Here is a 27,215-nt window from a genome sequence, read left to right as displayed (position 1 = left end):
GAGCTTGCAGGCTAAACTGCGCAACATCTTGATTACCGCGCTACACGAATTGCAGCAGGGTATTCCTCCATGTAGTACAGGGCACTTTCTCGTTGCAATTCTCTTACCAAAGCTACCAATCTTCAAGTCTATCATCTACGCTCGTAAATACGCTAGTGCCCCTCTGCTTTCCAGGTAAGCTTAGACATGTACTCATGAGGATGGGGGCTTCAACTCAAGCCCATGTGTACTACAGCATCAGCTGTATAATGGATATTGGTCCATTCCACGACGTTCGGCGTCCACACAGGTGCACCTGTGCACAACGTTATGTGTTATGTCAGATTTAATATCCCAAAGCGACTCACGCTTTGAAGGACACCAGAGAGCTCCGGATTTAGACCACCTGAGGTTCTCTAAGGTTTGCTGACATCACATAGCACACAGACACCTTTCACGTTTTGCCTCCATTGAAATGTGGCTGCCACGACTGGGACTGAACTTGGGTCCTCTGGCCCAGTACCTGACTGCACTAACCAATGAGTCACTGCAGCCCATTGAAATGTGGCTGCCACGACTGGGATTGAACTTGGGTCCTCTGGCCCAGTACCTGACTGCACTAACCAATGAGTCACTGCAGCGGGTGCACTCAGTCTACCTGTGCAAAGGATAGGTGGACTGAGCTTTGCAAAAGTGCACGTGTGCATCTGAGTGGATGGATGGGCAAATAATGAGTGGAGACAGGAGACTGGACAAGAGAGAGTCAAAATGCAACCATGTAACACGTGTCACGCACTAAATAAATCCACAAAAAGTAGAAAAAGACAAAAGTAGGAAAAAAATCACCCCATGTGCGCGTGTTTGAGATTATGCCTTCTTAGGCGTAATCTCAAACACGCGCCTTCACACTTAAAAAAAACTTGCTTACATCATGCTAATCTGCCCGAAAGTTGAGTATGCTTCTGCCATATGGGACCCTCAACAAGCTTACATCATATACAACATTGAATCCCTGCAAAACCATGATGTTCGCTTCATCTTTTCAGATTATTCACGCTTCACCAGTGTCACAGCATTAAAACAACGTGCCGAGTTGGAACCGCTATCATGTCGACGCCATTTCGCTCGCCTAACCTTACTTCACAAACTGTATCACCATCCCACCCTCCACGATGACTTCTTTTTGCCACACCCTGCAGTCTTTCCTCGCCGCGACCACGATAACAAAATAAAATGCATCACATGCCGTTCATTGCTCTACGTGAAATCATTCATTCCTCGCACTATAATAGACTGGACTAACTTGCCATCACACATAGCTACTGAGGTTAACCTACAATCGTTTCAGCATTCGTTAAAGCAAACCATGGACTAACAGATTTGGTATTTTTGTTTTATTATGTGCATTTACTGAGTATTTTATTGTGCGTTATTTGTTGTGTTATTTGTGTACATTACTAGCTTTAATTCATTATTACGTGTATTTTGTTTCAAGTGCCTCTGCCATATTTTTATGCTTGTATCACCCCCCCCCCCTATGTAATACCCTCACACGAGGGCCTTTAGGGGTACTGTAAATAAATAAATAAATACTAAATAAGGAGTTTAGGAACGTGAAACTCCGGTACGTAAAGTACAAAATAAATTAACAATGACCTGTGAGACCTTTCATATATACTTAGCTTAACAAGCCCCTCATCCTACTATTTTAAGTGAGCCACTGTGAGATTAAAGTGATCCATCTGGTTAACAAAAACCACAGACACGAAGAAAATGAAATGGGTGAACAAATTTCTGAAATATTTTCTGAAGCAAAACTCCCTCTCTAGTCTTTCTTCACCACAGCAGGAAAGTGACAACAATAAATGTGCCTCACCCTGCCCCCTCCCCTACCATGATTAGCTTATAAAACATTCGTCCGACCTAAACTAGAATTCGCATCAGCAGTATGGGATCCTCATCAATCTAACCTTTCTATAATCCTTGAAAAAGTTCAAAACCGCGCAATCTTGGTGAGCACTATTATTAAAGCGGATATGCCTTACAATTCTTCCATTCTGAAGCTTCCTTCAAGTCACACTAGACACGCTGACAACAATAACCTCAATTTACCCACAACACACAATGTATACGGACGTAGAAGCATAGCATTTGTCAGCACTAAAGTTTGGAATATCATCCCATTCAGCATTAAGTCCATCTCGAACATTGCACCTGCTCTAAAAAAGTACATGCTATCAGAACAATACACCTCCCCTTACTGTTGAATTGATTATTTTTATTGCATTATATTAGTTATAAGTTTTGTATGTTCAGCCTTGTTCAACTGCCTAGATTTGTAACATGTTTGTAATGGATCCGAAACTAGCCACTGGCTAAGGATCCAGATGCCTCATTCACCGTGAACTTTGTATATTTTTTGTGTGCAATAAACTTGAACTTGAATCCGTTTTATTTATTGTGACTACTCTTACTATACTAGCGTGTCCTCTTTAAAATCCAGAGCATCCTTGCCTAACCTTGAAACTAGAAGAAAAATATCTCGACTATGCCTATTCCACAAGTTCTATCATTCACCTTTAGGATCATCTATCATATCAACAGCTCATCGTCCTTCTAGCTGCAACAACCACATCAAGACCGTATACCCACCCGCTGCAAGAACTACATCTCATTTCCTTTTTTTCTTTTTTTGTCATATCATCTCGGGACTGGAACGATCTGCCGCCGGAAGCCGTACTCATCGTCAACTGCATCGACTTCAAGAAAAAGATTGAGGACATCCTTATGTAATCAGTAATCTTTATGTATCCTGATCTTTATGTACTCTGTAATCTTTATATAATCTGCATGTAATCCGCCCATCCCTCATGTAATGCCCCACAACCGGGGCCTTTGAGGTAATAAATAAATAAATAAATGATTGCACGCGCTGCCATACTTATTTGGAGCATAACACCATGGGTAGCTTATGTACACATCCCATTGACCTTCAACTGACCCTGTCTTGAGCCAGCTGTGGTCACCCGATCGCCGCAAACTTCTTAATCTCGTCCAGCCTCCTGGCTCTCTGCTTTGTCTCTCTACTTATAGAATGCACACAATTACTCACAGGGACCAATGAAGCACACAAATTCGTAGAACTCACGCACCTGCCGTTGAACTCGCAGTCTATGAGGCACTCGTGCTCGTGTCCCCAGACGACAAGGTCGAGGAACTCGTCCAGGAACGCCTCGGGGATGTAATCGGTGAGGCCGTGCTTTGCCCGGTTCTGGTGCAGCACCAGCAGGTTGAACCAGCTGTCGGTCCACTCCCGGGGACGCAGCATGCGCACCTGTCAACAACCAAAACGGCACGCTGTGTTAAAGGGACACTGAGGAGAAATTGAAGTTGGCTTGCATCGACAGAACACCAGCTCCTGATTACAAAAATGCCACTCATACTGACAACAAAGCTCTTGCAACATAGAAAAGAGCAAGAACCAAAATACAGGTATCACCGCCACAGGCCAAACTCGCAAGTACAAGCGTGATGACGTCATAGGACAAAGCAGTGTTGCTGGAACCAATGGTTCTAGCAACTCTAGGACCCGAGAAGCCACAAATCACTGAGGCGCAGCCTATGCATGCGCAAATCTCCTTGACGTCGCCAGATGGCGCCACGAGCCCGGCAGCTACGCGCGCGCCTGAAGCATCGGGACCAATCAGCGTCTGCTCACCGGCTCCCAATATTCCGCTGGCGGTAACAAGGTACACGGTATTCTAAAGGTGTCTATTTGCGAGAACTTCGTTGACGACTTCGAGAACGAGATCCATCGTAACGCTGGCAAAACGCCGGTGCAAACGTAAGCGAAGCGACTGTAGCGACGGCCGCAATAGCCGATAGATGCCTTCAACGTGCGGCCGGCGGTAGCTTTCTTTTCGGCTGCTGCTAGGCCGCACTGCTGGCGGCCAGAAATCACGGAGTCTGCGTCACGTCATGTTCGCGTCATGTTTCACGTCACTTAGTCCTGTGTCATCATAGGAGAATCCCAAGTTTGAATCAGAGCGGCGGGAAAAACTTTTTCAACTTCGAATCCAAATTTCTTAGAAATAAATGCATCTTTCGCTGCCGGCCAAGTGGCAACAAAGCCATGACATGCCGAACTATCGGATTTTGCTATAAAAAAAATATTAATAGTGCTCTCCTCACTGTCCCTTTAAGACCCAAGCCAGCCGCCGTGTACACCGGGGGTTCCCAGTCTTTTTAGCCTCAGGGAACCCCAAAGCTTTCAAGAGGTGCTGGGGAACCCCGAGCATCTTGGCTTCCTGCCTAACATGCATGCAAGAAAAGACCACTCAGACATACAGCAGCCGCCCAGAAAAATGGCAAAATTAAATTAATAATGAGTGGCTGTAAAGTAAAAACAGTCTGCTACGAGCAATTATGTAGCATGGTCAGTCGTGAAATAAAGGTTGGTTGGTTTATGGGGTTTAACGTCCCAAAGCGACTCAGGCTATGAGAGACGCCGTAGTGAAGAGCTCCGAAAATTTCGACCACCTGGGGTTCTTTAACGTGCACTGACATCGCACAGTACACGGGCCTCTAGAATTTCTCCTCCAAAGAAATTCTAGCCGCCGCGGCCAGGATCGAACCCGCGTCTTTCGGGTCAGCAGCCGAGCACCGTAACCACTGAGCCACCGCGGCGGCTACTGCCACAACGTTCAGACAGCTTTCTGATATGATAAGATTCTAAAACGAGCCTTGCCTCATCATTACCGCTCTTGCCAAGAATCGTGGTCTTCTCTAATTCCCACCCTACATTTACACTAAGCAAGGTGCCGCACAAGATTCACATTAGTGTCGTTATTTTCTATGTTTTTGGCATGCTCCCGTAGCCGGTCATTAATACAGCGGCTAGTTTGGCCAACGTATGAAGCCCCACACGAGAGGGGGATGCAGTACACCATACCTATTGCACATTTGGCGTAGGCGATCCGATGTTTTTTATTGCAGCCCCTGCCGGCACAACCAGTGATGCAAGGGCATAGCTTGGACAGCTTGTTGGGCGCTGAGAACACCAAGGGCACTTGGTGCCTGCCAGCCACTTTTTTGAGGTTGTGAGAGAGTTGGTGTATATAAGTGACAACCACCGGCTTAGAAGGTGTTCCTCTCTGATGCAGAAACTCAAATTCTTTGTTACTGTCAGCATTGTTCTGCTGACACGTGAAAAGCGTAGTGCATACATGTTTAACGGAATAACTTCTCATCACAATCACTGTCATCCCCACAGCCAAGTGAGTTAAGTTCAGTGTGGAACAAATGTTCATTAGTGGCCGCCAATGGTTCATCTCCCGTGCTGGCCTTGACCTCCCTACACAGGCAAATTTCTAAACTGCTTGCAGTTGTCAGTTAAGTTGTCAGGTAAGTCAGTTAAGCTGATGGTGATCCTGAAGTCACGACTAATGTCAAGCAGTGCCTGCCAAGCTATCCCGCATCGCTTCAAAACTGCCAACAATTTCCTGAGTTTGCTCTCACCACTTCATTTCACTTCGCCTTACTCATTCATTCATCCACTCGTCCCTTCACTCATTCATCCATGTGCTCACTCATTCATTCACTCACTTACTTGTTCATTCATTCCTATATTCGAAGTCCACACAGGTTCTCTATTTCGAGGGCATCATATAGTATATACGGAGCACATTACCTAATGATGGAATATGGTTTATGGGGGTTTAACGTCCCAAAGCGACTCGGGCTATGAGGGACGCCGTAGTGAAGGGCTCCGGAAATTTCGACCACCTGGGGTTCTTTAACGTGCGCTGACATCGCACAGTACACGGGCCTCTAGAATTTCGCCTCCATCAAAATTCCTCCACTGTGGCCGGGATCAAACCCGCGTCTTTCGGGTCAGCAGCCGAGCGCCATAACCACTGAGCCACCGCGGCGGCCATATTACATAATGAATTTGGGGATTATTACATACTATACATTGCATAAAATGTTACTGTACTGCAATCATGCAATACAGTAGCCGTGGGGAAAAATGTGGTGTACAACAAATTCCTGGGCTTCTGCCATGGCACTCGCTGCAGTCTATGGTTCGGTCTAAAAAAGAAAATGCCAGAACGCCGTCGTTACCTTGCCCTCGCGAAACAGTCGGTGCAACCTCTCGTCCCGGATCCAGCCCAGGCCGTAGAGTGCCAGAAGCATGCGTCCTTTACGCATCAGCAGTGGTGACAGCCGCACATTCGTCAGATCCGTCACCTGAGGAACATGAAGCAGAACTATTTACTTCTTTGTCTGTTTGACCATATTATTAGTCTCTTAAGGCTGTCCTACATGAGTAGACATACTGGAAGTGTATCAAAGAGGACATAGCGTATCAAAGAGTTAAATACACAGACGTGTGCTGAATAAATTACATACAAGCCTAGACTATTCCAACCATTCAGCTATTTAGCACACTTCACATTGATGTCTGGCTGACCCGATCACTGACAGCCAGTAGCAGCAAAAGAAGGCACTACCTTTCCAAAATAGTTGACAAGCCCTGATGTAGCGAGGACGTCAATGATGCTGAGGTTCTCTGAGCCAGTCGGGTCATCGTGGTTGCCGTGAATGGTGAACACGGGAAGCGAGACGTTGAGGTTGGCATCCTCGTAGTTGACGTTGGGGAAGGCACAGAAGCCAAAATTCTCTGCCTGGTCACTTAGGATCTCAAACTGCACAGGCTTGTCGCCTAGACAGTATTGCCGTAGCAAACTGCGACAATAAAAAAGTAGCATTCAGTACAAGTTTCACACAAGCAGCCTCAGAGGCCATTCAGAAGTAATTGAATTTAACATCCATCGGAGCCAGTAAAGAGTACTGTCTCCTGCTCAGCAACTCAGCTATCACAAAGCTCCACGTATGGCTAATGACTCATATTATGGTGCAGTGACAGCTTTCTGTTGACATAAGCAATACTTTATAACCATTCATACTCATTTCAACCCAAAAAAAAACAGAAGAAGCTCAACTCATACTCATTTCAACCCAAAAAAAAACAGAAGAAGCTGACCAATTGTTTGGATCAAAAAAAGACGATGGTAGGCATTTCCCTTTCTTCTGTTGAAATGAAGTTACTCCCTGACCAGACAAGATTTTGTCAAACTTCAGATTTCAACCATTCATACTGCCTGTCTACTATAATAGGGACACTGAAGACAGCTCCAAAAACTCTTGTACTTTGTAAAGATTGGTTGGTTGGGTTTATTGGAGTTTAACGCCCCAAAGCAACTCGAGCTATGAGGGACACCGTAGTGAAGGGCTCCGGAAATTTCGACCACCTGGGGTTCTTTAACGTGCACTGACATCGCACAGTACACAGGCCTCTAGAATTTCGCCCCCATCGAAATTCGGCCGCCACGGCCAGGATCGAACCCGCGTCTTTCGGGTCAGCAGCCGAGCGCCGTAACCACTGAGCCACCGCGGCGGGTACTATGTAAACATCTAAAGTGGTTCTTACTGGTTCTTTGTCCAGGAGCGAAAGACAAACAGATATAGCTGAGAAAATTGGATTTTAAAATTTTCCCACCATCTGACTCAAACTCACGACGTCCATACCGAAAAGGATTTCATGACCACCGTTTGAAAATTAATGGAGGTGTTGCTTAGCCTGAGGAATCTGCATAACAAATCTGTCTTGACACACTGCAGTCTGCTTGCAAAAACAGCTAATGAAGTGACATCTGTATTTCATTTTCTTTACTGCATCTAAGTTATGAAATCTCAGTTTTCATTGAAAGTAGCATCTCCGTCATTAGAACACAGGAACCCGCAGATACAGACCAACTTCTATTTGTCCTCGACGTCCCTTTCAACAAGAGATGTGGTGAAGTGCTTGGCATTCACCGCCTCTTCTGTTGAAGTCATTAAACAAGCAGTGTGTATATGTAGCCTTTCTATGTAGTCCTTTCTAATCCTGTGCACTGCTTAATAGATAGCTCGCAACTTTGTATAGCCGCCTCCGTACAGGCACAGTTCTGCACGAGCGTTGTTCTCCTTGATATACCAGTGAACACTGAATAAAATAGGTCGCTTTTGCCCCAAGCTGCCAATTCCACTTCAAAACTCAACAGCAATGCAATGTCTTCCAACAGCTCTTATAGGTAGAAGCGATCCACATTTCGCACGCTGTGTGCGAACACTCTCCTTGAATATCGCAATGGACAGCATTCTGTCACAGTGATAAGTGCATGAAGAAATGAAAAGGCGGTTTTATTTGAATTAGATCTAAAATGTCAGCAACTGCTGTCAACAACCTCATTACAGATGAGAACTATGTGTTGAAGACTGAGGTGGAACCTGTGTACCAGTCAAAAACACTATGCACACATGTGAAATCCAACATACAACAACTAGGAGGACTGTAATCCACATCAATGGTAACACAACGCACACAGTACAGAGCCTCAAACACATGAAGCATTTACATACCGTAATGTCTCATGTTCAACCCAACGTGGAGGCTTGTTCTCGTGAAACATATCTCCGCCAAGAAGAATGAAGTCAACATTTTGTTGCGTTGCAATCTGAAGTATCTCCTCGAACGTCCTGATGGAGTCATGTTCTGTAGCAGAAAAAAGAAAAGCGCGCCGCATTGGTTGACAGTGTCGTCTCCAAATGTGATCACAATGTCGTACATTGCTGAAACCTTTTTCCCGCCTGATGTGCTGCATCCGTCCACCCCTTTGAGTACACAGCATGTATGTAAGTCGAAGTTTTGCATGACGTAAAGAATGTTTCGAAATGTAGGCAACGGCAGAGTGAAAGTACACTGCATTTGCAAGCCGGTATGCGAAAAACGACAATGCCTACTATGCCATGCCGTCAACAAGTTTGCTGCGACCTTCAAAGCAAAACTTAGCGATCATACAGGCACGATCATAATTCTGCGATCTTAAGGTCACGATCCTAATTTTGTGGCTGCAAGAAGGTATGTCAAACTGACTTTCAAGCCTTTTGATCGAAGCGGTGTTATCTGCATAGCAAGTCCAAAAAAAGCATGCTTACTTCTCTCTGCGTCCTTCGCCTCAAAACCGAGGTGTAAATCGGTGGCGACAAGGATTTTGAAGGCGTCGGAAGAACTCATCATTTATGCTTGAGGAAAAGCATTCGTAAAAAGCGGAAATATTACACACTCTACAGAGTTGAGTCAATGTGTCAACATGCTGCGACAAGCCTTTAGAAATCGCGGCAACCAGAAACTGACGTGTGAATAGCCCGCGAAAATATTTTGACGTCTTCTCCTGAGCAACGCGGTGCAGCCGACTTTACAACGAAAATTGAGTTTTTTGGCCGCATCTGCAAAACTTGCAGAGGCAACGACCTTTATTGGTACGAGCATGAAAGCTTTAAGGATATGAGTTCAGCCAGTCATACATAAGGCACCAAACGGCTATTGGCTTTTTTTTTTTTTTGCGTGCATTCTAAAGTTGCATAGCAGCAACGAGATGGGCGTGTAGATCCTACAATCGCTCCTGGGTTTCACACGACAGCCAGCGTGCCTACAAGAAAAAATTGCATACTTTGTTTGTGTTGGAAGGGCATCAGAACAACGCGGACCACTGGATGAACGAAAGTACTTTAATGAATAAAAAAAAAAAACAGCCTCCCCTCCAATCAGGCGTAGTAGTTGAGGTTGGCCTTTTTCTTGGCCTGCACTTCCATGATAGCGTCCATGTAATCCTCGTGTGTCACTTTGTCGCCTCCGCGCCTCAGAGCAATCATGCCGGCTTCAACGCAGACCGCCTTGCACTGCGCGCCGTTGAAGTCGTCCGTGCAACGGGCCAGCTCTTCGAAGTTGACGTCCTTGTCGTAGTTCATCTTGCGCGAGTGGATCTGCATGATGCGGGCCCGCGCCTCTTCGTTGGGGTGCGGGAACTCGATTTTCCTGTCCAGTCGTCCCGACCTGAGCAGCGCGGGGTCGAGGATGTCGACTCTGTTGGTAGCCGCGATGACTTTGATGTCGGCGCTTGAGCTGAAGCCGTCGAGTTGGTTGAGCAGTTCCAGCATGGTTCGCTGGACTTCTCGGTCTCCGGCCTTCTCCGAGTCGAAACGCTTGGTTCCGATTGCGTCCAGTTCGTCGATGAATATGATGGCCGGTGCCTTCTCCTTGGCTAGCGCAAACGCGTCTCTGACCAGTTTGGCTCCGTCGCCGATGAACATCTGAACGAGTTGAGGACCTGCGAGTTTGAGGAAGGTGGACTTGGTCTGCGCGGCGCAGGCTCGGGCCATGAGGGTCTTTCCCGTGCCCGGAGGTCCGTAGAGTAGCACTCCCTTCGGAGGACTGATGCCGAGGTTCACGAACTTCTCCTTATGTGTCATGGGGAGCACGACGGCTTCGACCAGCTCTTGAATCTGCTTGTCGAGACCTCCGATGTCGCTGTACTGCTCGGTGGGCCGCTCGTCCACCTCCATGGCCTTGACACGCGAGTCATATTCCTGCGGCAGAGTCTCCAGAATAAGGTACGAGTCCTTGTTCACACCGACCAGGTCGCCTGGGCGCAGTTTCTCGGCGTCCACGAGACCAATGACTGGCAAAAAGTAGGTCTGGCGCGTCGATGTTTTGATGACGGCGCACTTGCCCTTGCGAAGCGAGTCGAGGTCCACGTTGGCACCGTCCTCTTCGCCAAGCTCCTGTGGGTCCACGTCGAGCAGTTCGATGACGTTCGACACCAGGTACGGCAGCGTCTTGTTGACTTTGATCTTCTCGTTGTTCTCTTTGATCTTCTCCTTCTGGGCCTGCAATTCGTGCGAGATGCGCATCACCTCACTCTTCATGATCTTTATCTCGTTGTCGAGAAGCCTCGTGCGGCTGATGATCTCGTCCTGCGACATCCGCAGCACTTCTTCGCCCAAAGAATCGTCATCTTGCCACAGAGACTTGTCGTCGAGCGACGGAGGAGCAGCCATTTTCTCGCCGGCCACACAAAAATTTCACGATTCACACTGATGTTGATGGCAACGTGTGCTCCGATTTACGACATCAATGAGTATCAGTTCGGCATCCGCAACGCTCCCGGCAGTAATAAAAACGATGTTATTTCAGCGCTTAAAAAATTATTTTATAGCAACCAGAACGAGAGACAGTTAATTAGTATATATTAAAACGCAAACTGCCCTTGCTCGCTCTTCAAGTAAATGGTTTCAGTTTCGGTTTCGGCAACTCCTTACTGGTGATTTGATATTTGATCATTTATAAGGCAAGTTAAAACACGCGTATACGTAATTTAAGGACATTAATTAGCCAGCATAAGTTTGCTGCTTAATTTCAGCTTCTAGAATTCCAATCCTGGATGCCCAAACATACAGACTTTTGCAACGCTAAACGCGCACCGTAATGCTTCTCTCGGTTAACCAAGCTTGATGCTCTACTTTCCTTATTTGATCAGAATTAATTATTAATCCGCGTCGTCTGCAGCATTGGCGCCCCCCCCCCCCCCCCCCCCCCCCCCGCCCCATAACTTTTCACTGGTCTTGGGAAAAGGAAAGGCGCATCCGCCTACTCACAGCGTGATTGAGATGTCCACTGACCCTGTGAGCCAGTTACGGAACTGGCTCGCTGGGTCAGTGGACACCTCTAGGGTCAGTGGACACTGGGTCAATAGAAGGCTCTGAGCAGTAAGTTTTTTTTTTGGTTTATGGAGGTTTAACGTCCCAGAGCGGCTCAAACTTGGGGGACGCCGTAGTGAGGGGCTCCGGATATTTCGACCACCCGCGGTTCTTTAACGTGCTCTGACATCGCACAGTACATGGGCCTCTAGAATTTCGCCTCCAACGAAATTCGACCGCTGCGGCCGAGATCTAACCCGCGTTGCCCGCGTCTTTCGGGTCAGCAGCCGAGTGCCATAACCAGTACTGAGAGGCTTTCACACACATACACCGATCGACACACACCGCTGAAACCCAGGGAGTGCGGCTAGAACTGCTTTCGCTCTAAAAATGGCTGGCGGTTTAGCATTGGTAAGAAATATATTCTGCGAAGCAAGTTTTATTTTTATTTTTTTGGGGAGGGGGGGAGTGGGGGAGTGGGGGAGTGGACGCCACACCACCCGTCTTGGTCTGGAGGGCCCGGACGGCGGCTTCTATACATTAATTGTGTCCCGTACTAGGGACTCCAACAAGTATGTAGGGAGGCTTCTCACTAATGGAAGTCCCCCCCACCTCCCTCGAACACATCTCTGTATTCTCTTCGCCACCACCACCGCGCCACATACCTCCTAGCGCGATTGAGGTGTCCACTGACCCAGGTAGCGCCTTGCTTTCCTCAAAATTCTGGGAAAAGGAGAGGCGCATAACTTGAGGCCTGAACGCACAGGTTTAATGTGAAACCCGCGGGGAGTGCGCGGCTAGAAGTGCTTTCTCACTGAAAATCGTTCTATTGTATATTATTTCGTGCTTAGCAATGCTAAAACCGCCAGCCACTTTTTTGGTGCTTCATCCCGAATTTTTTCTTCGCCGTGGCGCCTTTTGAGACATTTTAACAGGCGCGTCATTTGCCTATCGGTTATATGTGTGTTTTATTTTTTTCAGCCTATATATGCACTGAATACAAGAATGAGAATTCTTATAGCATTTGCAGTAGCAAATGTATGCAAATATCTTGACTTTTGAGTCGATTTTTAGATTCTGGTAGCTCAAGGACCTTTCGTACGAATCAATTTCTGGCAAATGACAAGTTTCACAGGGAGTAGTTGGCTCAGTTTTTATGTGTTTGCCTTTATCCGATAGGCGCACTAAGCTTACATAAGAATTATAGTTTTTTGGTAAACGATCAAGTCTCAGACGGACAGAGGGTTGGCAGAAGTCATCTTTCATTTAGGCAGTTGTCATATTCGTTCGAAAGTACTACATGTACTTTGCTTCTAAAGCTGTGTTTGCAAAGTTAGTTTCTAAAGTATGTAACGGTGTCGCAAAGCCTCAGCGCTGGGTTTGGTTTACTCAGAAGACGTCGGCGACGTCGGTTTAGCGGCGCCCGGTCATTTCCCGTTTCCGCGTAGTGTGCGCGTCAGCCGCGTAGACGGCGCCCGTAGCTCAATCCGAGCGTAACAACATGGCTGCCGTGTGGCTTAGGGACGAATTTCGGGTGCACCGTGTAGCGTCGAACAAGCGACAAAATGGGCCGTGCGGGTGCGCCGAGCATCGATGAAGATCGCCGCAGTCCGTCGCCGCTGAGTGCCACGATGCTGGGCGAACGGTGCGGATAGGAAACTGACCGCCGAAGTGCGCTTCCTAGGTCGGCTCTGTCCGTGCGTTCCTGTGTGTGCGTGCGTGTGTTTGTGTGCGTGGATCGGTGACATTTTGGAAAACACTGGCTCCCGAAACCCGAAAAAAGATACGCAGTAAGAAAAAAGGAAGCAGCGAGTTTCACGAAGAGATGCCGCGCGGCAAAGCTGGCCCGTGGAACGTAAGCCTAACGTGGTAAGTAGCCCCGTTTTTATTTTTTTTTACTCGCAAAATTCGCGTATCCTCACCCCCCCGTCCCCCCCGCCTCTCGAGCTAATCGCCGACGGTCTACGTTGCTGCGGTAAAACGGGCTTGCTCGTTCTACGGTGCGATCTGTTTAGAGGCGTGGCTGATCGCGGGTGAAGCAGTCGCGCCAGGGGCCGAGCTACGAACGGCCGATAGGCGCATGTTGATTATGTATTCCGCTCTGTAGCGCTTGCTTTTTCTGCGGTGTTTTCGCCCCTGGCCTTTCTTTTCCTTCTTTTTTTTTCTTTTGAGCGTGCGGATTCCCTGTCGCTTTGCGGAGTGGCTTCCAAGAACGCGTCTAGCTTGCGATCTTGGTAAATTTGCGCGTCTAGAAAGCGCAGTTGATGCGCCTGGAGACCAAAAAAAAAAAAAAAAACGTCGGGCTGCGATCGCCTTGGAAGCGTTTGTGCGCGGAAACACCTGACGCTTTCTGGTCGAGGGAGGGAGGCTTGGCAAGCATTTTATTTGTGCGTGACCTCCGGCTTTTTTGGGAGGACTGTTCGGCTTTCTTCGCGTTTGATTTGAGCGTGACGCTTTTCGGTGCATATTACCGAGCTCTGCATAGCGAAACCTTTTAATAAACCGTTGGAATTCTTTGACGAAACGGCAGTATCGATGCTGCGGACACATGATGATCCTCCCCTGTAGTTCTCGCGCGCCGTGCTCGGCGGCATCCTCGGTTTAATCCGTAAAGGTGCAGTCAAGGTGCGCTTAGGAGAGCTGGACTATCCTTTAGGCCTAGGGGGTTTCTTCGCGTTTGTTTTGGAGAGGTTTGCTTTGCTGAACAGCGGTGATCTTGGGGCGCGCTGGAAACAAATCTGAGTTCAGTGTTTATTTTAGATCTGGCATTGGATGTTTGCATAAACCTTGTTGTGAAGAGACGTGTGCGGTTCGTCAAAGTCGTGTTCTCTGGGGCGAAGGGTGGCGGTGGTTAAATTTAGGAGCAACCCCCCCACTGCTCTTCGCCTGCCTGGTTCTGCGTTTCCGGTTTCTAGCGAGTTTAGAACGCGGTGTGGTGTGTGTGGTGTTTGTGTGGCCGCCGACCGTTGGCGCTGATTCGATCAGTCACTGGACCGAGCGGCGCGGTGAATCTGGGTCAGGTGTGACAGGCTTTTGCAAGTGGAGTCTATGGACGGTGTGGGCGTTTTTATCTTGGAGGATATTGCCGAAGGGGCTGGATAACGTTTCGGCCGGGCCGCTTGATAACGGGGTCTTGCTCGCTTCGATTGCTTCTTGACGGTGGAACGGCGTAGGCGGAGATATGGCCTCGCACGAAGACCGTGAGGATATCCATCGCCGCTAAAGTACCCGTTGGTTGACCCGGCTGCGGATTTCCTTTTCTCTTTATCTCGATTCTTTTCGGAGAATTCTCCGAAAGAGGAACTTTTGCACTCTTGGGGTGTAACCGTGTAAGGGCTCGAGCCAAATCCGAGGGCAGTGCCATTCGCAGTGTGCGTCGGAAATTGTATTTTTAGCTCATCGCATATTTGCAGAAGACCTTTGTCGTGTGTGGAGCTGCTTATTAATTTTTCGTTTATTTATATGTGGTTTTCTTTCATCTTTTTTTTTCTTTTTTGTTTTGCGTAGAGTAAGATTTTTCTAATTGGCGCTCTTTCGCTCGTTAGGAGCAGCTTCGTCTCAATACAGACGTGCTCAGCAGCGAAGACAGCTTGCGGTTGAAAGACGTAGTAATAAATGGTAGTGCTTAACGTGTGCGCTGATTGGCTGTGGTTTCGTGCTGGCCTAGTGTTTTCGAGAGTAATGTTTCACTTACAAATCGATGTGCGTGCACCCGGCAAAATGCAAATGGGAGAAATGGTGCCTGCGTGCATTTTCTGCGTTTCGGGGAATCAATTATTGACGCGTAATTTTTTGCTGGCGTGTCGCTTTTAGCGCTCGAGGCAGTCGCTTTGGTTTAATGCGCCTCGGCATCACACCGCCGTGCCTCTCCGTGCCGTGGTGATGATTGATTTTGGAAGTGCGGCGCCCCAGAGCGATTTCGCCACCGTTGCGATTGTTGCTTTTCTTTAATTTTGTTTTATTCGATAAGGTTCTCATAACCGCACATTAATATGAGCTGATCATTGTACTTTTCCCGACGTGCAGTGCAGTTCACCCCCGGTTTTCCTTAGTAGGAGTTTGTCATTACCAAATTGGAGATTTTTAAGGTGTTCTCCGTTAACCTTTATTGCTAGTTGTTCCCAATCCAACTTTCTGAACACCGCTTAGAAGAAATACATGTCAGGAAAATGTACGAGGAATGGTGGACAATATGTAGCGAGGTCCTACCAGTTGATGCCCTTTTTCTGATGGAAATAAAAGCTGTTTCAATCAGTCAATCTCTACCTGTAGAATACATCTGCCCTGGCCAAGCAGTGACCACAGATCCTAACTATAAGAAAGAAACTATTAGGAGAATAAGGATGGGTTGGAGCACATTTGGTTGGCACTCTTAAGATCATTAAAAGCAGCCTACTTATATCCCTCAGAAAGAGAACACTTGGAACAGTTGTATCCTGCAAAAATTTTAGGCTAACGTAAAAGCTTGATGTTAGATTGTAATTGCAGCACAGTGAACTATGATAGTTAAAATAGTAGAGCTTACATCAGGGAACAGAATGGGTGCTGCATGAGTTACAGAACAAACTCCAGTCAGTATCCATCTTAGTGGAAATAAAGAGGAGAAGATGGATTATCGATGCGTATCATGAGTGTGGATTATAGAAATTATGGACTGTGGAACTGTATGTACAACCAGTTGTCTGTTGAGGTAACAAAGCAGATACTAAGGGAAAGGAACTGTGCACGTCAGAGATTCAGGTTGGGTGATGGGATTGAGAGATTAGCTAGGAAAGGGTGGCTGCATCTGGCACTGGACAGCTGATTGGAGGTTGGTGAATGAGGCCGTTGACCTGTAGTGTTACCTAGCTTGGCTGATGATGATGGTGATGAACTGCCCATTCTGCATGATGCCACTATAGTGCCACTCTGCACTGCTGGCAAGATGTTTTGCGTGCAGTTTATCTGTTTCTTTTTTTTCTAATATATCCACAACCCCAGGGAAAGCTGAGAACTGAAAGCTAGTGGTGTCTTTACTCCTTCTTTTGTTACTGTTTTGTGCATTGTTTTATAGAGGGAAATCTTACTAGTGTGCTCTTTAAGCATGAAATTTAGTGGGCATATCAAAATCTATGTTGTGTAGTAAGAGATTTGAAAGATGGGTGGAATTTTGACTGCGGCATGTCGTACGTGATTCAGTTTGCAAAATTTCATGGAGGCCATGAAACGAGCCACACCTCAACAGAACAGTGGTTGTGCCGTCAGCTGTGGTAGCATTTAACATGTAATATGAGAGCTACTAGTCTAGCTGTATGGAAATGTGGGCACTATTGATGCATAGTGCAGTGATACATCACACCTGAAGAGACTGTACAAGTAAATATATCTATTGTGGGGGCAAAATATTGCTGGACTGGCTTTTGGAAAGCATGTGCCCACCTTTCATAATAACATATACATGGAACAGCTTAAAGGAGGGTACATTTTGAGTAAGGTTGTTGTATACGAACTATGGAAAGAAAAATGTTAGGTGTAACGATTAGAGATCGGAAGCGCGGAGTGGGTGAGAGAACAAACGCGGGTTGATGACATCCTAGTCGAAATCAAGAGGAAGAAATGCATTTGGTCAGGGCATGTAATGCGAAGGCAAGATAACCGCTGGTCCTCAAGGGTAACGGAGTGGATTCCAAGAGAAAGCAAACGTAGCAGGGGACGGCAGAAAGTTAGGTGGGCGGATGAGATTAAGAAGTTTGCGGGGATACGATGGGCGCAACTGGCAAAGGACAGGGTTAATTGGAGAGACATGGCCTGCAGTGGGCATAGTCAGCCTGATGATGATGATGATGTTGTATACGTTTTTGGACCACAAATATATATACATGAAAATACATATAGATCGTAAATACAATATGTATACATTTTTGGATCGTTTTTCATATCCTTTCCTCTTTTGCCTTGAATAATTTGCCATGCTTTGAGGTTTTTTGCCTTGACAATTGTTTCGTTGTTTCGCATGATCACATGTCACTTTTTTTTTATTACACAAAAACCCTACTGTAATGCTTTTGGGACGCACTGTAGGCACGTGAATGAATGAATGAATGAAAGAACAGGAGTGAACATCGGGAATGTTAACAATTAAGCAGTGCATTGCATAATAACATTATATGCTTGTCAAACCTCGATACATTTATAACTAGGGCTATTTGTTTTTGGTTAAAACCCAGTTTTACCAATGCTTGCAGCCCAAATTGATTTTTCGAAATTCAGACGATCCAAAATTGCACCCCCAGAGGACATATTTTTCTGGTGTGCACAGCTGAAGACACTGCTCCAAAATTAGCAGATGTCTTGTGTTCATTCTAGAGTGGTGCGTACAAAGAAGTGACGATTTTAAACCTCTTTTAAAGCTCATTCTTCAAGACATTGCTCCACTTGAGAATAAGTTAGAAAAGTGAGGTCCAGAAGCGAGAAACGAAAACATGGGTATCCAGCGGACATCTCATTGGCATTATTGTATCGAGTGCTATCCATGCTAACGACATCTTGCTCGAAGGCGTATGTGCATATAAAACAGTCACCATGTTGTTTAATTAATGTTTTTGCAGCACAAGTCTTGCATGGTTGCGGAAGTGGTGTGGAGGAGGTGGTAATGCACATGGGGATATATTTGCAATAACTAAGCAAAAAGAGGGAATATCTCATTCAGTAAGCAGCTTTTATAGTGCAACTTGCCATTTTTATGTGTTTTATTATATAATAATTTAAGGGACGATTTAATTCTCTGCCAAAAAACAAGCACTTTTTGTATAATGAATTTTGCTTCAAAATATGCCCAGAAAAAGCCCGGTTTATTGAATTATTTGCGTAGTAACCCAGTTTGTACCCGAACTTGTGCATAGAAAAAATATAACCTGATTTTTACCTTTGGAATTCCGTAAAACAAAAAAAACAGCAAATGAAGGGTCCTAGTTAAATACCCTGTCAGGTACTAATGATTAACTAATGGGGGGGGGGGGAACGTTAGTATTTTTTTTTTATCTCTTAAGGCATGCACAGATGGCATACAAAAAAACTTTTCATTTTCCCAGGCGCCTAGTTCTAGAATTTTTGTTCAGCTCTCTTATCTCCAGAGAGAGAAAGGAATTTTAATGAGGGAAAGGTGGAGAGGTCGGCCGGTGGCAACATATGGCCCTGGCCCGCTGCTCCACACAGGGGAAAGGGAAGAGGAGGAAAAGGAAAGTGCGAATGAAGGCTGATGATGGCATAATACAATGAGTTTCACGGGTGATGTCTACACACACACACACCACACTGGCTGGCACTCGCATCGCGGTGAGTAGACGCACATAAAACTGGTGTCTGCAACACAAACACCGACACATGTCATTAACCATGTAGGTTGTGCACAGGCAGTCACAGACGAGTATCCAGGCCTGTTTCACACAAAAAGTTGAGCAGGGCCTTTATCACACGCCACCAATCAGAATATCTCGTCCTGGCGCCCAGAAGAGTTTCCTCAGAGAGAGGGCGAGAGTCCAGTCGTTTCACGGTCGCCTCCAATGTTCTTCTTGCAGCAGTATAGTTCGGGCACTCGCAAAGAAGGTGTCCAATAGTCTCTGGAGTGTGGCACTGTGCTCAATTTGGGTTACTTTCAATGCCGATCTTGTGAAGATAGTGTTTGGTGTAGGCAACGCCAAGCCGTAGCCGGTGGAGTAAAGTCCCATGACGTCGCACCACCATAGATGGCAAATGTAATCGTGAGCCAGCGTCAAGCTTGCAGACGCGGTCCTGTTGATGACTCGAATCATGCCAGTGGGACTGCATTGCCGCTTGCATTAAATTCACCAACAAGGCTCCAATGTCTGATCTTGATCTAGAAAAGGCTATCTCACATCATGGCCCAACTTCGGTTTCAAGGTCTTATTTATGCTGTGTTTATTGATTCTTGTCATGATGTGAGCAAATCGGCACATTTGAGGCATTTCAAAAGCACTTAAGTTTGTGAAGCAAGCAAAACAAATTATATGCTCATTGGTTCCTTACAAGAGGTGCTGTAAAATGCAGAGGCATCTATCTTAAAAATGATTTTTTTTGCATTAATATCACATGCCTGCCTTTAGTTGGTCGTCAAGAAAATTTCACGCACTTTAGCACTTTATTATAGTCTTTACATAAGTGGACATTACCCCTTTTACACAACGATTTAACACATTCAGATTGCGTGTAGAAATGTAGACGGAGCACCTGAAGGGAGTAATAAACATTTCTCTTTCAGAGCACTTTTACAAAAATGTCACTTCAGCAGCCTAAGTGCCATTAGCAGTAGAGGATACTCATTGGTCTTTCACATAGCCACCTTGCTGGAATTGTGTAGCAATGTAGGAGCTCTCTGAGCAACCTTCAAATCTGGTAGATGTGTTTAAATCAGTTTCCTGCCACCAGCAGCCAAGTATCTGCGAATTTTCTCTCACTTTTTCGCAAGATCATGTGTAGTTTTGATATAGATATGTATTGTGCTGTGTACATATTTAACCAAACACTATATGTCATATATAGTCATATAGTCGAGATGTCATATATGTCATATATAGTCATATATAGTCATAGATGTCATAGATGTCATATATAGTCGAGATGTCATATATTGATTGTTTTTCGAATAAACGGCAGTTGAAGACTAGCGTCTGTCCTGTGTATTTGTGTTCTTGTCCCGTGTGTTCACTAAGCGCTAGCAAATATGAATCCAAATGCTTTCCAACTAGCCCAAGTTTCCGCCTTAACTAGTAATAAGATCTTTTCCCATGCTTCTGAATGCATAGAGACCCATAGGACAGAGAAAAGTCATATAGAAAACTGCTGGACCTATGACTGCAAAATATTTTGCCTCTGTTCGGGGGGAGCACTCCGACTTGAGAAATTAGTTTTTGATTAATATATTTTAACCAAGCTTTTGCTCTGCTCGGAATGGGATGTAAGGACACATTAGAACAGAGAATAGAGAAATAAACAATTTTTCATTTTTTTTTTGAAGAACTGTAATGAGAATAAATTAATGAATAGATTATTAAAGAACTGTAACGAGAAATTTTAGTTGTCATCAGAAGCAAACGTGGAGGAAAAAGAGAAAAAGTTTAATAATGTCACAGTAGATGTGAAGAGTCTGCTGATACCATAGTTTGTCTAAACCTCATTCACAACAACTTGTCTCCATCGTTTCATTTTCACGCAAGCGACCAAGCATCTGTCCAGCCAGCTTTGTGTGACAGGAGAGCAGCGTGTGAAAGTGCGTGATCGAAATAAAAGCAACAAAGAGGATAGATAGTCGGACCCTTCAGCTCGCCACGGTTGTTCTGACAGTCCCGACAGAAGAAACGTTTCATTTCTGTCAACAGACACCGTGTCCGTAACAGATGTGCTAGTGCTAACTGACATAGTAAAGGGACTCGTCAGAGTGAGTGCTGTTTTGCCAGCCGTGTGACATAGCCGGACGTGACGCTTGTCCCAGCTGTCTTTTATTCATTCGCTCGTTCATTTATTTTTTGTCGCCGCCTATTTGCTCTGGCTCACCTGTTGTGGAATGGGTGGAGTGGCATGTTGGCCGAAAGTGTACTGGTTCTAACCTAGATTAGGCTGGGTTCTTTTGTTCGTGCAGCTTTTTCCTCTTAATTTTTTTTCCTCGATTCAGTCAGCATCCATTGCATTGTGCCGGAATAGGCTTAATACCAGTGACTTTTGAAACTCTGTAAACTTAAGTGTTTCAGTTCCTCTGGCAGGCAGCTAAAGTAGAATGCAGCACAGACTGCTTTCATAAGGAGTCTAGTCACTCTTGTCGGGACACTTTTTTCAGCATCACCATCATCATTAATAACAACAACAATAAAATGCTTGGGCTGATATGGGGTGCAAACAGAGAGCCGATACTGTCTTAGCGAAACCCAGCAGCTCATTAACGGTACAAAAGCGGCAATGGCTCAAAAAGAAAGAAACGCTTATGTGCTGGTCTTGCAAATTACAGCGAGAACATAATTATGAAAATACATTAGACACCAGTATTTGCACAACAACAAGAGCAAATAAACTAGTTATACACCTTGGGCCTTAGGCTACCTCTAATATACCTAGATCTAGAGAACAAAGCCTGGTCTATATTTATTTATTTTTATTTATACAGAATACCCCTAAAGGCCCTCGAGAGGGTATTACATAGGGGGGGGGGGCACAGGCATTGAACAGAATAAAAAAAAACCCACAAATATAAAACAAACAACAAAAGCACAAATAAGACACACTGGATGAAATAAGTAAGCAAAAGAATCAATCAAAAGCACAAATAAGACACTTTGCATGACATATAAGTAAGCAAAAGAATCAAAAGAATGGCAGCGCGGCAAAGAACGAAGATTACTGCATTATTAAAATTATACAAACAGAACACTAATACAATGAATCTTTTTAGTAACAAACCCTGCAAAAAGGAAGCCATGAACAAATAAAATAACAATGCATGCGAAGAGTTAAGCAGTAGTTATTGAAGATATAAGTTTAAAATATTTATCAGGATCAGTGGTGGTTGCGATATGTGAAGGCAGAGTGTTCCAGTCAGATATTGTGCGTGGTAAGAATGAATGCGCATAGATAAATGTTCTGCACGTGAAACGTCTAACTTTAAAGGGATGATCGCGGCGGTCAAAAATCGAAGTAGGCAAAGAAAAAAAGTCGTTATGAAGTGATGGATGACGATAAAGTTTATGAAAAAGTGACAGTCGTGCAATTTTACGGCGGAGACATAAATCCTGGAGACCTGCGCGTTTCTTTAAGGCTGTGACGCTGGTGTTACGTGAATAATCGGAGTAAATAAAACGAACGGCGCGGTTCTGCAATGATTCAATGTTATTTATTAGGTAAGATTGGTAAGGGTCCCAAATAGCCCAGGCATATTCAATTTTAGGTCGAATTAGAGTGGTATAGGCATGAGCACGGAGGTGAGGAGGAGCATGCTTTAGGTTATGTTTTAAGAGACCTAATGACCGATTAGCAGATGCAAGCATAAGGTTAATATGGTGGTTCCATGCTAAGTCTGAATGAAGGTGAAGTCCTAAGTACTTATACGTGGTGACTAGCTCGAGTGAGCTATTATTTAAGGAGTATGCTGTTTGAATTCGAGACATTCGGTTAGTAAAAGACATCAATTTAGTTTTTGAATGATTAAGTTGCATAAGCCAGGTTGAGCACCATGCTGTTACTGAATCCAGGTCAGATTGAAGGGATTGGCAATCGGTGTTAGAATAAATTTTGCGATAAATTACACAATCATCAGCAAAAAGTCTGATATGGGAAGAAATGGAATCCGGTAAATCGTTGATAAATATTAGGAAAAGTAAGGGGCCAAGCACACTTCCTTGTGGGACGCCAGAGTGTACTTGGCTAAAAAGACGAATTGTGGTTATTGACAGTTGTAAATTGAGACCTGGAAAAAAGAAAATCTTTAACCCGTGCAATGACAAGAGGGTTAATATTAAGCAGTGCTAGTTACATTAATAACCGGTTGTGAGGTACTCTGTCGAAAGCTTTAGAAAAATCAAGAAATATGGAGTCTACTTGAATGCCAGCATTAATCGATGAATATTCAGCCCACTTCACTTGCTGCATTATAATGCAACATGCCTGTTCCCCGTAGGTTTTAAAAAAATGGAAATTTGAACTTTGAATGTTAGTCTGATAAGTTGAATAGCCTCTTGTGATTGAGGCTACCTAAAATGGATTCCTCTTCTTTGGAAGTGCAGGTTGATTCCATGACACAAATGAATTTACATTCTAGCTATAGATCTGTTGCAACAGTTGTGGCATATGCTATAATTATTGACACTGTAATCAAGGAGCAAAGGCCACAATCACGACGGTAGATTCTGCAATGACTAGCTTTTCTTGTACCCGCAAGCATTTTGTGTACAATTCAAGACTAGTGTTCTTTTCTCTGCATGGCATTGCTTCCATCCTAACGCACCGAGTTGTTTTTAGGATGCATCTTTTACCTAGCATTGAGTGGTGTGTTTATGTTCTTGAGCTCATCACATGCTGTTTTTGGTAAATCACCGTGGCCCCTGGGCTTCTTTTTTTTTCGTGTTGGGAAACACACAATCACTTGGAGACAAGCGAGCATTACATGAAATCCAGCAGACATCGTCGACACGGCAGTGTTGGTTGTACGTGCTGCAAATGTTTGGTGCATTGCATACTTTCAGTCTGCAAATTTTGGGGTTTTCGGGGTAAATCTTGTGGTCCTCGTTTATTACGTGTTTGTGGGTCATCTTGTCCGCATGTGATTTATTGTTCATCTTGTATACATAGAGCCCTGGAGGAAAACAATCTTTATCAGTCATTACCCTCTAGTCTTGGCTCTTCTGTGTCCCACCTGAGCCAACACTGCAAAGCTTGTGACCTTTGTCTGGCGGCATGTATTACGTACAGTCTTTGTCAAAAGTAACCAGGCTGCATGGTTTTGCTTCTGAGTAGCTTATTTAAACTATTATGGCAGCCCTCAAGCTATAACTCTCTGCATGGTAAGGAGAACCCCTGTCCTCACCTTCAAAGATCTTTTCGACCTTACTGTAAGCTGTAAAGGCTCTACTATACAAATGAGAAGCAAACCATGCAGCCTGGTTACTTTTGACAAAGACTGTACTTGCTGCTGTGTGTTATTGAAAGGGAATATGGGAATTGGGGCTACAGTGTCAGCCATTCTCACCTCTCCTCGAGCTTCTAGACATAACAGCTGCATGTTTTTCTGTCCCGTACTGGTCTTCCTGCGTGTAAATGGTGTGTATCTTCCACGATTCTTGCAGGAGGCCCAGAATCCGGGGTCACCATTGACGGCGCGGCGACTTGTGCGGTCCCCTTGACATGGAGTGCCCCCCTCGGGGCCTCCGGAGGGGCCGTCTCGTTCTAGGGGGCCGACCGCCGACGCTAGACCTCATCGAGAACCCGCTCTTCGAGGGCGCACAGCCGCCGCCTCCCGTGCCCGCACCGCGAACCCTCCCGCCGGTGCGGTCGCAACAGAGGCAGTCGCTGCAGCAGCCACCAAAGCCACAGCAGCAGCCGGCAGCCATGCATCACACGTACCCGCCACCATCTCAGCAACCGTACGGCTCTCACGCGTCTTCGGCACACTCGTCGGTCTCGTCTGCCGTGGCACCACACACGGCTGCGGCTACGTCCGCAGCGGACGATGACGACGTTGAAGTCCGAGGCAGACCCAAGCTCTCTCGGAGTGAGACCATCAAGAGGCGAGTCGACTTTTCAGGTTGTTTAGGCAGCCGTAAACAAAGCTCAGACGAGATCTACTTAAGCGTCACAATGAGGAAGTTGTAGGTTAAGCTGGGTCGTCATGAAACTGGTTAGTAGTTGCTCATTAGCACCCGTCTGAGCTTACCTGTAGGGCTAGAAAGGAAGGCTACACAGCTTTCTTTGAAGCTTCGTAGTTTAACAATTCATCCTGGTCTGGGGATCGAACCCGGGACCATTGCCTGTCTGGGGCAGTCGCTCACCAGCTGTGCTAGCAGGGCAGCTAGCAGGTGGTAGGACGAGGTCAGTTACACCCCCGTATCGGGACGAATTTGTATTCGACTGTGAAGCTTCTGCGAAAGCTGTATAGCTTTGCCTATAGCTTTCCTTTGTAGCCGTACAGGAGCACTCAGGCAGATGGTAATGAGTAATTACTCCCTCATTACAAATCTAGTCCACCATGGGGGCTTCCCCTAAACATGTTAGGCCACAATGAAACTGATGCCTTTAAAAAAATGCTTCCTTCTGACAGTGGTGGAGGGCTTAAATAACCTACCATGCCTGCTCTGTATACCACGCAGTCACTGTCCCAGTTTAGGCACATAAAAAGTCATTAATTTAATATTTCACACAAGTTGCACACAAAGGGAGTGAAAAAGCACGTCAAAGTGTTGGACGATTGAGAGCAATGTACAGGTGCCATCAAAAGTAAATGGAAGGCAATATTAACGAAAAAATTTAGTCAATGCACGCTCAATTCATGCATCCTTGAATACATATGTGCAGACTAATTGTGATTGTGCGAATTGCACTGTGCACCAACAAACATGGACCATTATGCTTTAGATTTAAAGAAATTAAATTTTTTTGACAAAGTCGCCTTCCATTTACTTTTGACGGCGACTGTACTTTCTCGCGGTCCCCTGTTCGCATTGAACGAAAGACATCATTTGGGCAACTATGCTTTTTAACAATACTGCAGATTGGGCGAGTTGGTTAACATACATATTGCAAAATTTTAGCGCGAAAAACACGAACAGAAAGAGTAGACGACACGAGAAAGAGTAGACGTGTCGTCTACTCTTTCTGTCCGTGTTTTTCGCGCTAAAATTTTGCAATATGCTTTTTAGTTGAAACAGTACAGCCCATAGTGGGTCGTGTACGCTCACAGTTTTTGGGAAGTCCGGCAAGAATAGGCAGATGTCTTTAGTTTTTTTTTTGAAAAATACAGTTAGCATTGACGTATCTCCCGATTGTACATTTTTTGCCCCCATTTTTTTTTTTCTGTTTTGAGTTTGTTTATGGCTGTTAGCGGAAGCAGTTACTATAAGACACCTAGGTGAAATTAATATCTAAGGGTTCTTGTTAGTGACTTTCTCCTGGCGTTTAATTGTGTCGCAGGTACGTGAGGAAAAGTACGGCTTCGTTCTTTGGCCTTGACGAAGAGTCTGCACCCGAGAGCTGCCAACGATGGACGCTGCGACGCAAACGGCTGCTGAGCAAGCGCTACGGCGAGATCAAGGTGGTTGTCAGAGTTATATCAAGTTTTATAAATTAATAGTCGAGGCTATACCGAGTGATTGCGGACGACTGGAGGCTGTGCAATTGAAGGATTAAATCCAGACTTGCTGTGCTTAGTACACGAGAATAAACGGGGGAAAAAAAAATTAAAACGGTCAGCAGTTAAAGGTGCACTGAAGAGGAATTTGAACTTGTCTTTTTGCCACGGGAACTCGATCTACACGTTCCGAGCTTTCTTAGAAACTGCGACTTAATGCCCTGTGTGGCCGATTTCCTTAATTAAATCGAATTAACGTCCGGCTCCCGCCTTTTTTTTTTTTAATTCTGCCTTGTACGGTGGGCGGAGTCGACCAACGCGTGGAGTGCCTTTCACCCAGTCCCGTGGCGGCTTGCCGCTCTGCCATCGGCGGAGTAATACGTAGTAGTCCGTAGTAGCAAATAGTCCGCATGTATTTTTATTTCTTCGGGCTTATTTTGCGGCTATATTATCTGCGAATGAAACTATTTATTCATGGAAACCTAAAAAACAAAATAAAGCGAGAGCAAAGCCTCCACGGGACTAGGTGAAAGGCGCTCCACGCGTTGGTCGACTCCGCCCATCGTACGAGGGAGAATGCAAAAAATCAAGGCGGGAGCCGGACGTTAAATCGTTTTAATTGGGGAAATCAGCCACACAGGGCAATAAGTCCCTGTTTCTAACAATGCTAGGAACGTGTGGATTGAGTTCCCGCAGCAAAAAGACATGTTTAGAATCCTCTTCAGTGCACCTTTAAGGAAAAGTTGCTCTGCAAGCAATTTATACTGCCACGGAAATGAATCATGGACATCCAAGAGGCTACTTAGTATGGATGGAGTAAAGACAAATCCAGAGA

The 27,215-nt window shown here is 45.5% G+C and overlaps 3 protein-coding genes across 4 annotated transcripts in view; 1 reads left to right on the top strand and 2 right to left on the bottom strand.

Moving 5' to 3' along the window:
* Positions 1 to 9,206, bottom strand: part of mre11 (double strand break repair nuclease mre11) — a 31,089-nt gene extending 21,883 nt beyond the window's left edge. Inside the window, exons 1-5 of the mRNA XM_089541009.1 lie at positions 9,019 to 9,206; positions 8,443 to 8,575; positions 6,492 to 6,726; positions 6,103 to 6,228; positions 3,132 to 3,313 (exon numbers count right to left, since the gene is read on the bottom strand). Coding sequence (XP_089397135.1) covers positions 3,132 to 3,313; positions 6,103 to 6,228; positions 6,492 to 6,726; positions 8,443 to 8,575; positions 9,019 to 9,100 — 758 coding nt within the window. The 5' untranslated portion in view covers positions 9,101 to 9,206. The remainder of the gene's footprint in view (positions 1 to 3,131; positions 3,314 to 6,102; positions 6,229 to 6,491; positions 6,727 to 8,442; positions 8,576 to 9,018) is intronic.
* Positions 9,207 to 9,577: 371 nt separating this feature from the next.
* Rpt5 (26S proteasome regulatory subunit Rpt5) lies at positions 9,578 to 10,957 on the bottom strand. The gene has a single exon (XM_089541008.1). The coding sequence runs from the start codon at positions 10,918 to 10,920 to the stop codon at positions 9,628 to 9,630; it is 1,293 nt and encodes a 430-aa protein (XP_089397134.1). The 5' UTR covers positions 10,921 to 10,957; the 3' UTR covers positions 9,578 to 9,627.
* Positions 10,958 to 12,956: 1,999 nt separating this feature from the next.
* The window catches only part of rho-5 (rhomboid-5), a 59,833-nt gene continuing 45,574 nt past the window's right edge, over positions 12,957 to 27,215 (top strand). The window contains exons 1-3 of one of the 2 annotated variants that reach the window (XM_089541006.1): positions 12,957 to 13,428; positions 24,384 to 24,824; positions 26,224 to 26,344. In XM_089541006.1, the coding sequence (XP_089397132.1) occupies positions 24,442 to 24,824; positions 26,224 to 26,344 (504 nt within the window). In that variant the 5' untranslated portion in view covers positions 12,957 to 13,428; positions 24,384 to 24,441. The remainder of the gene's footprint in view (positions 13,429 to 24,383; positions 24,825 to 26,223; positions 26,345 to 27,215) is intronic. The other variant, XM_089541007.1, reaches the window with a different exon arrangement.

This window comes from Amblyomma mixtum, chromosome 4 (genome assembly GCF_055824585.1).
Source record: "Amblyomma mixtum isolate Tamu chromosome 4, ASM5582458v1, whole genome shotgun sequence".
Taxonomy (NCBI): domain Eukaryota; kingdom Metazoa; phylum Arthropoda; class Arachnida; order Ixodida; family Ixodidae; genus Amblyomma; species Amblyomma mixtum.
The sequence above is the reverse complement of the archived record's forward strand: the minus strand, read 5'-3'. Positions and strand labels throughout refer to the sequence as shown.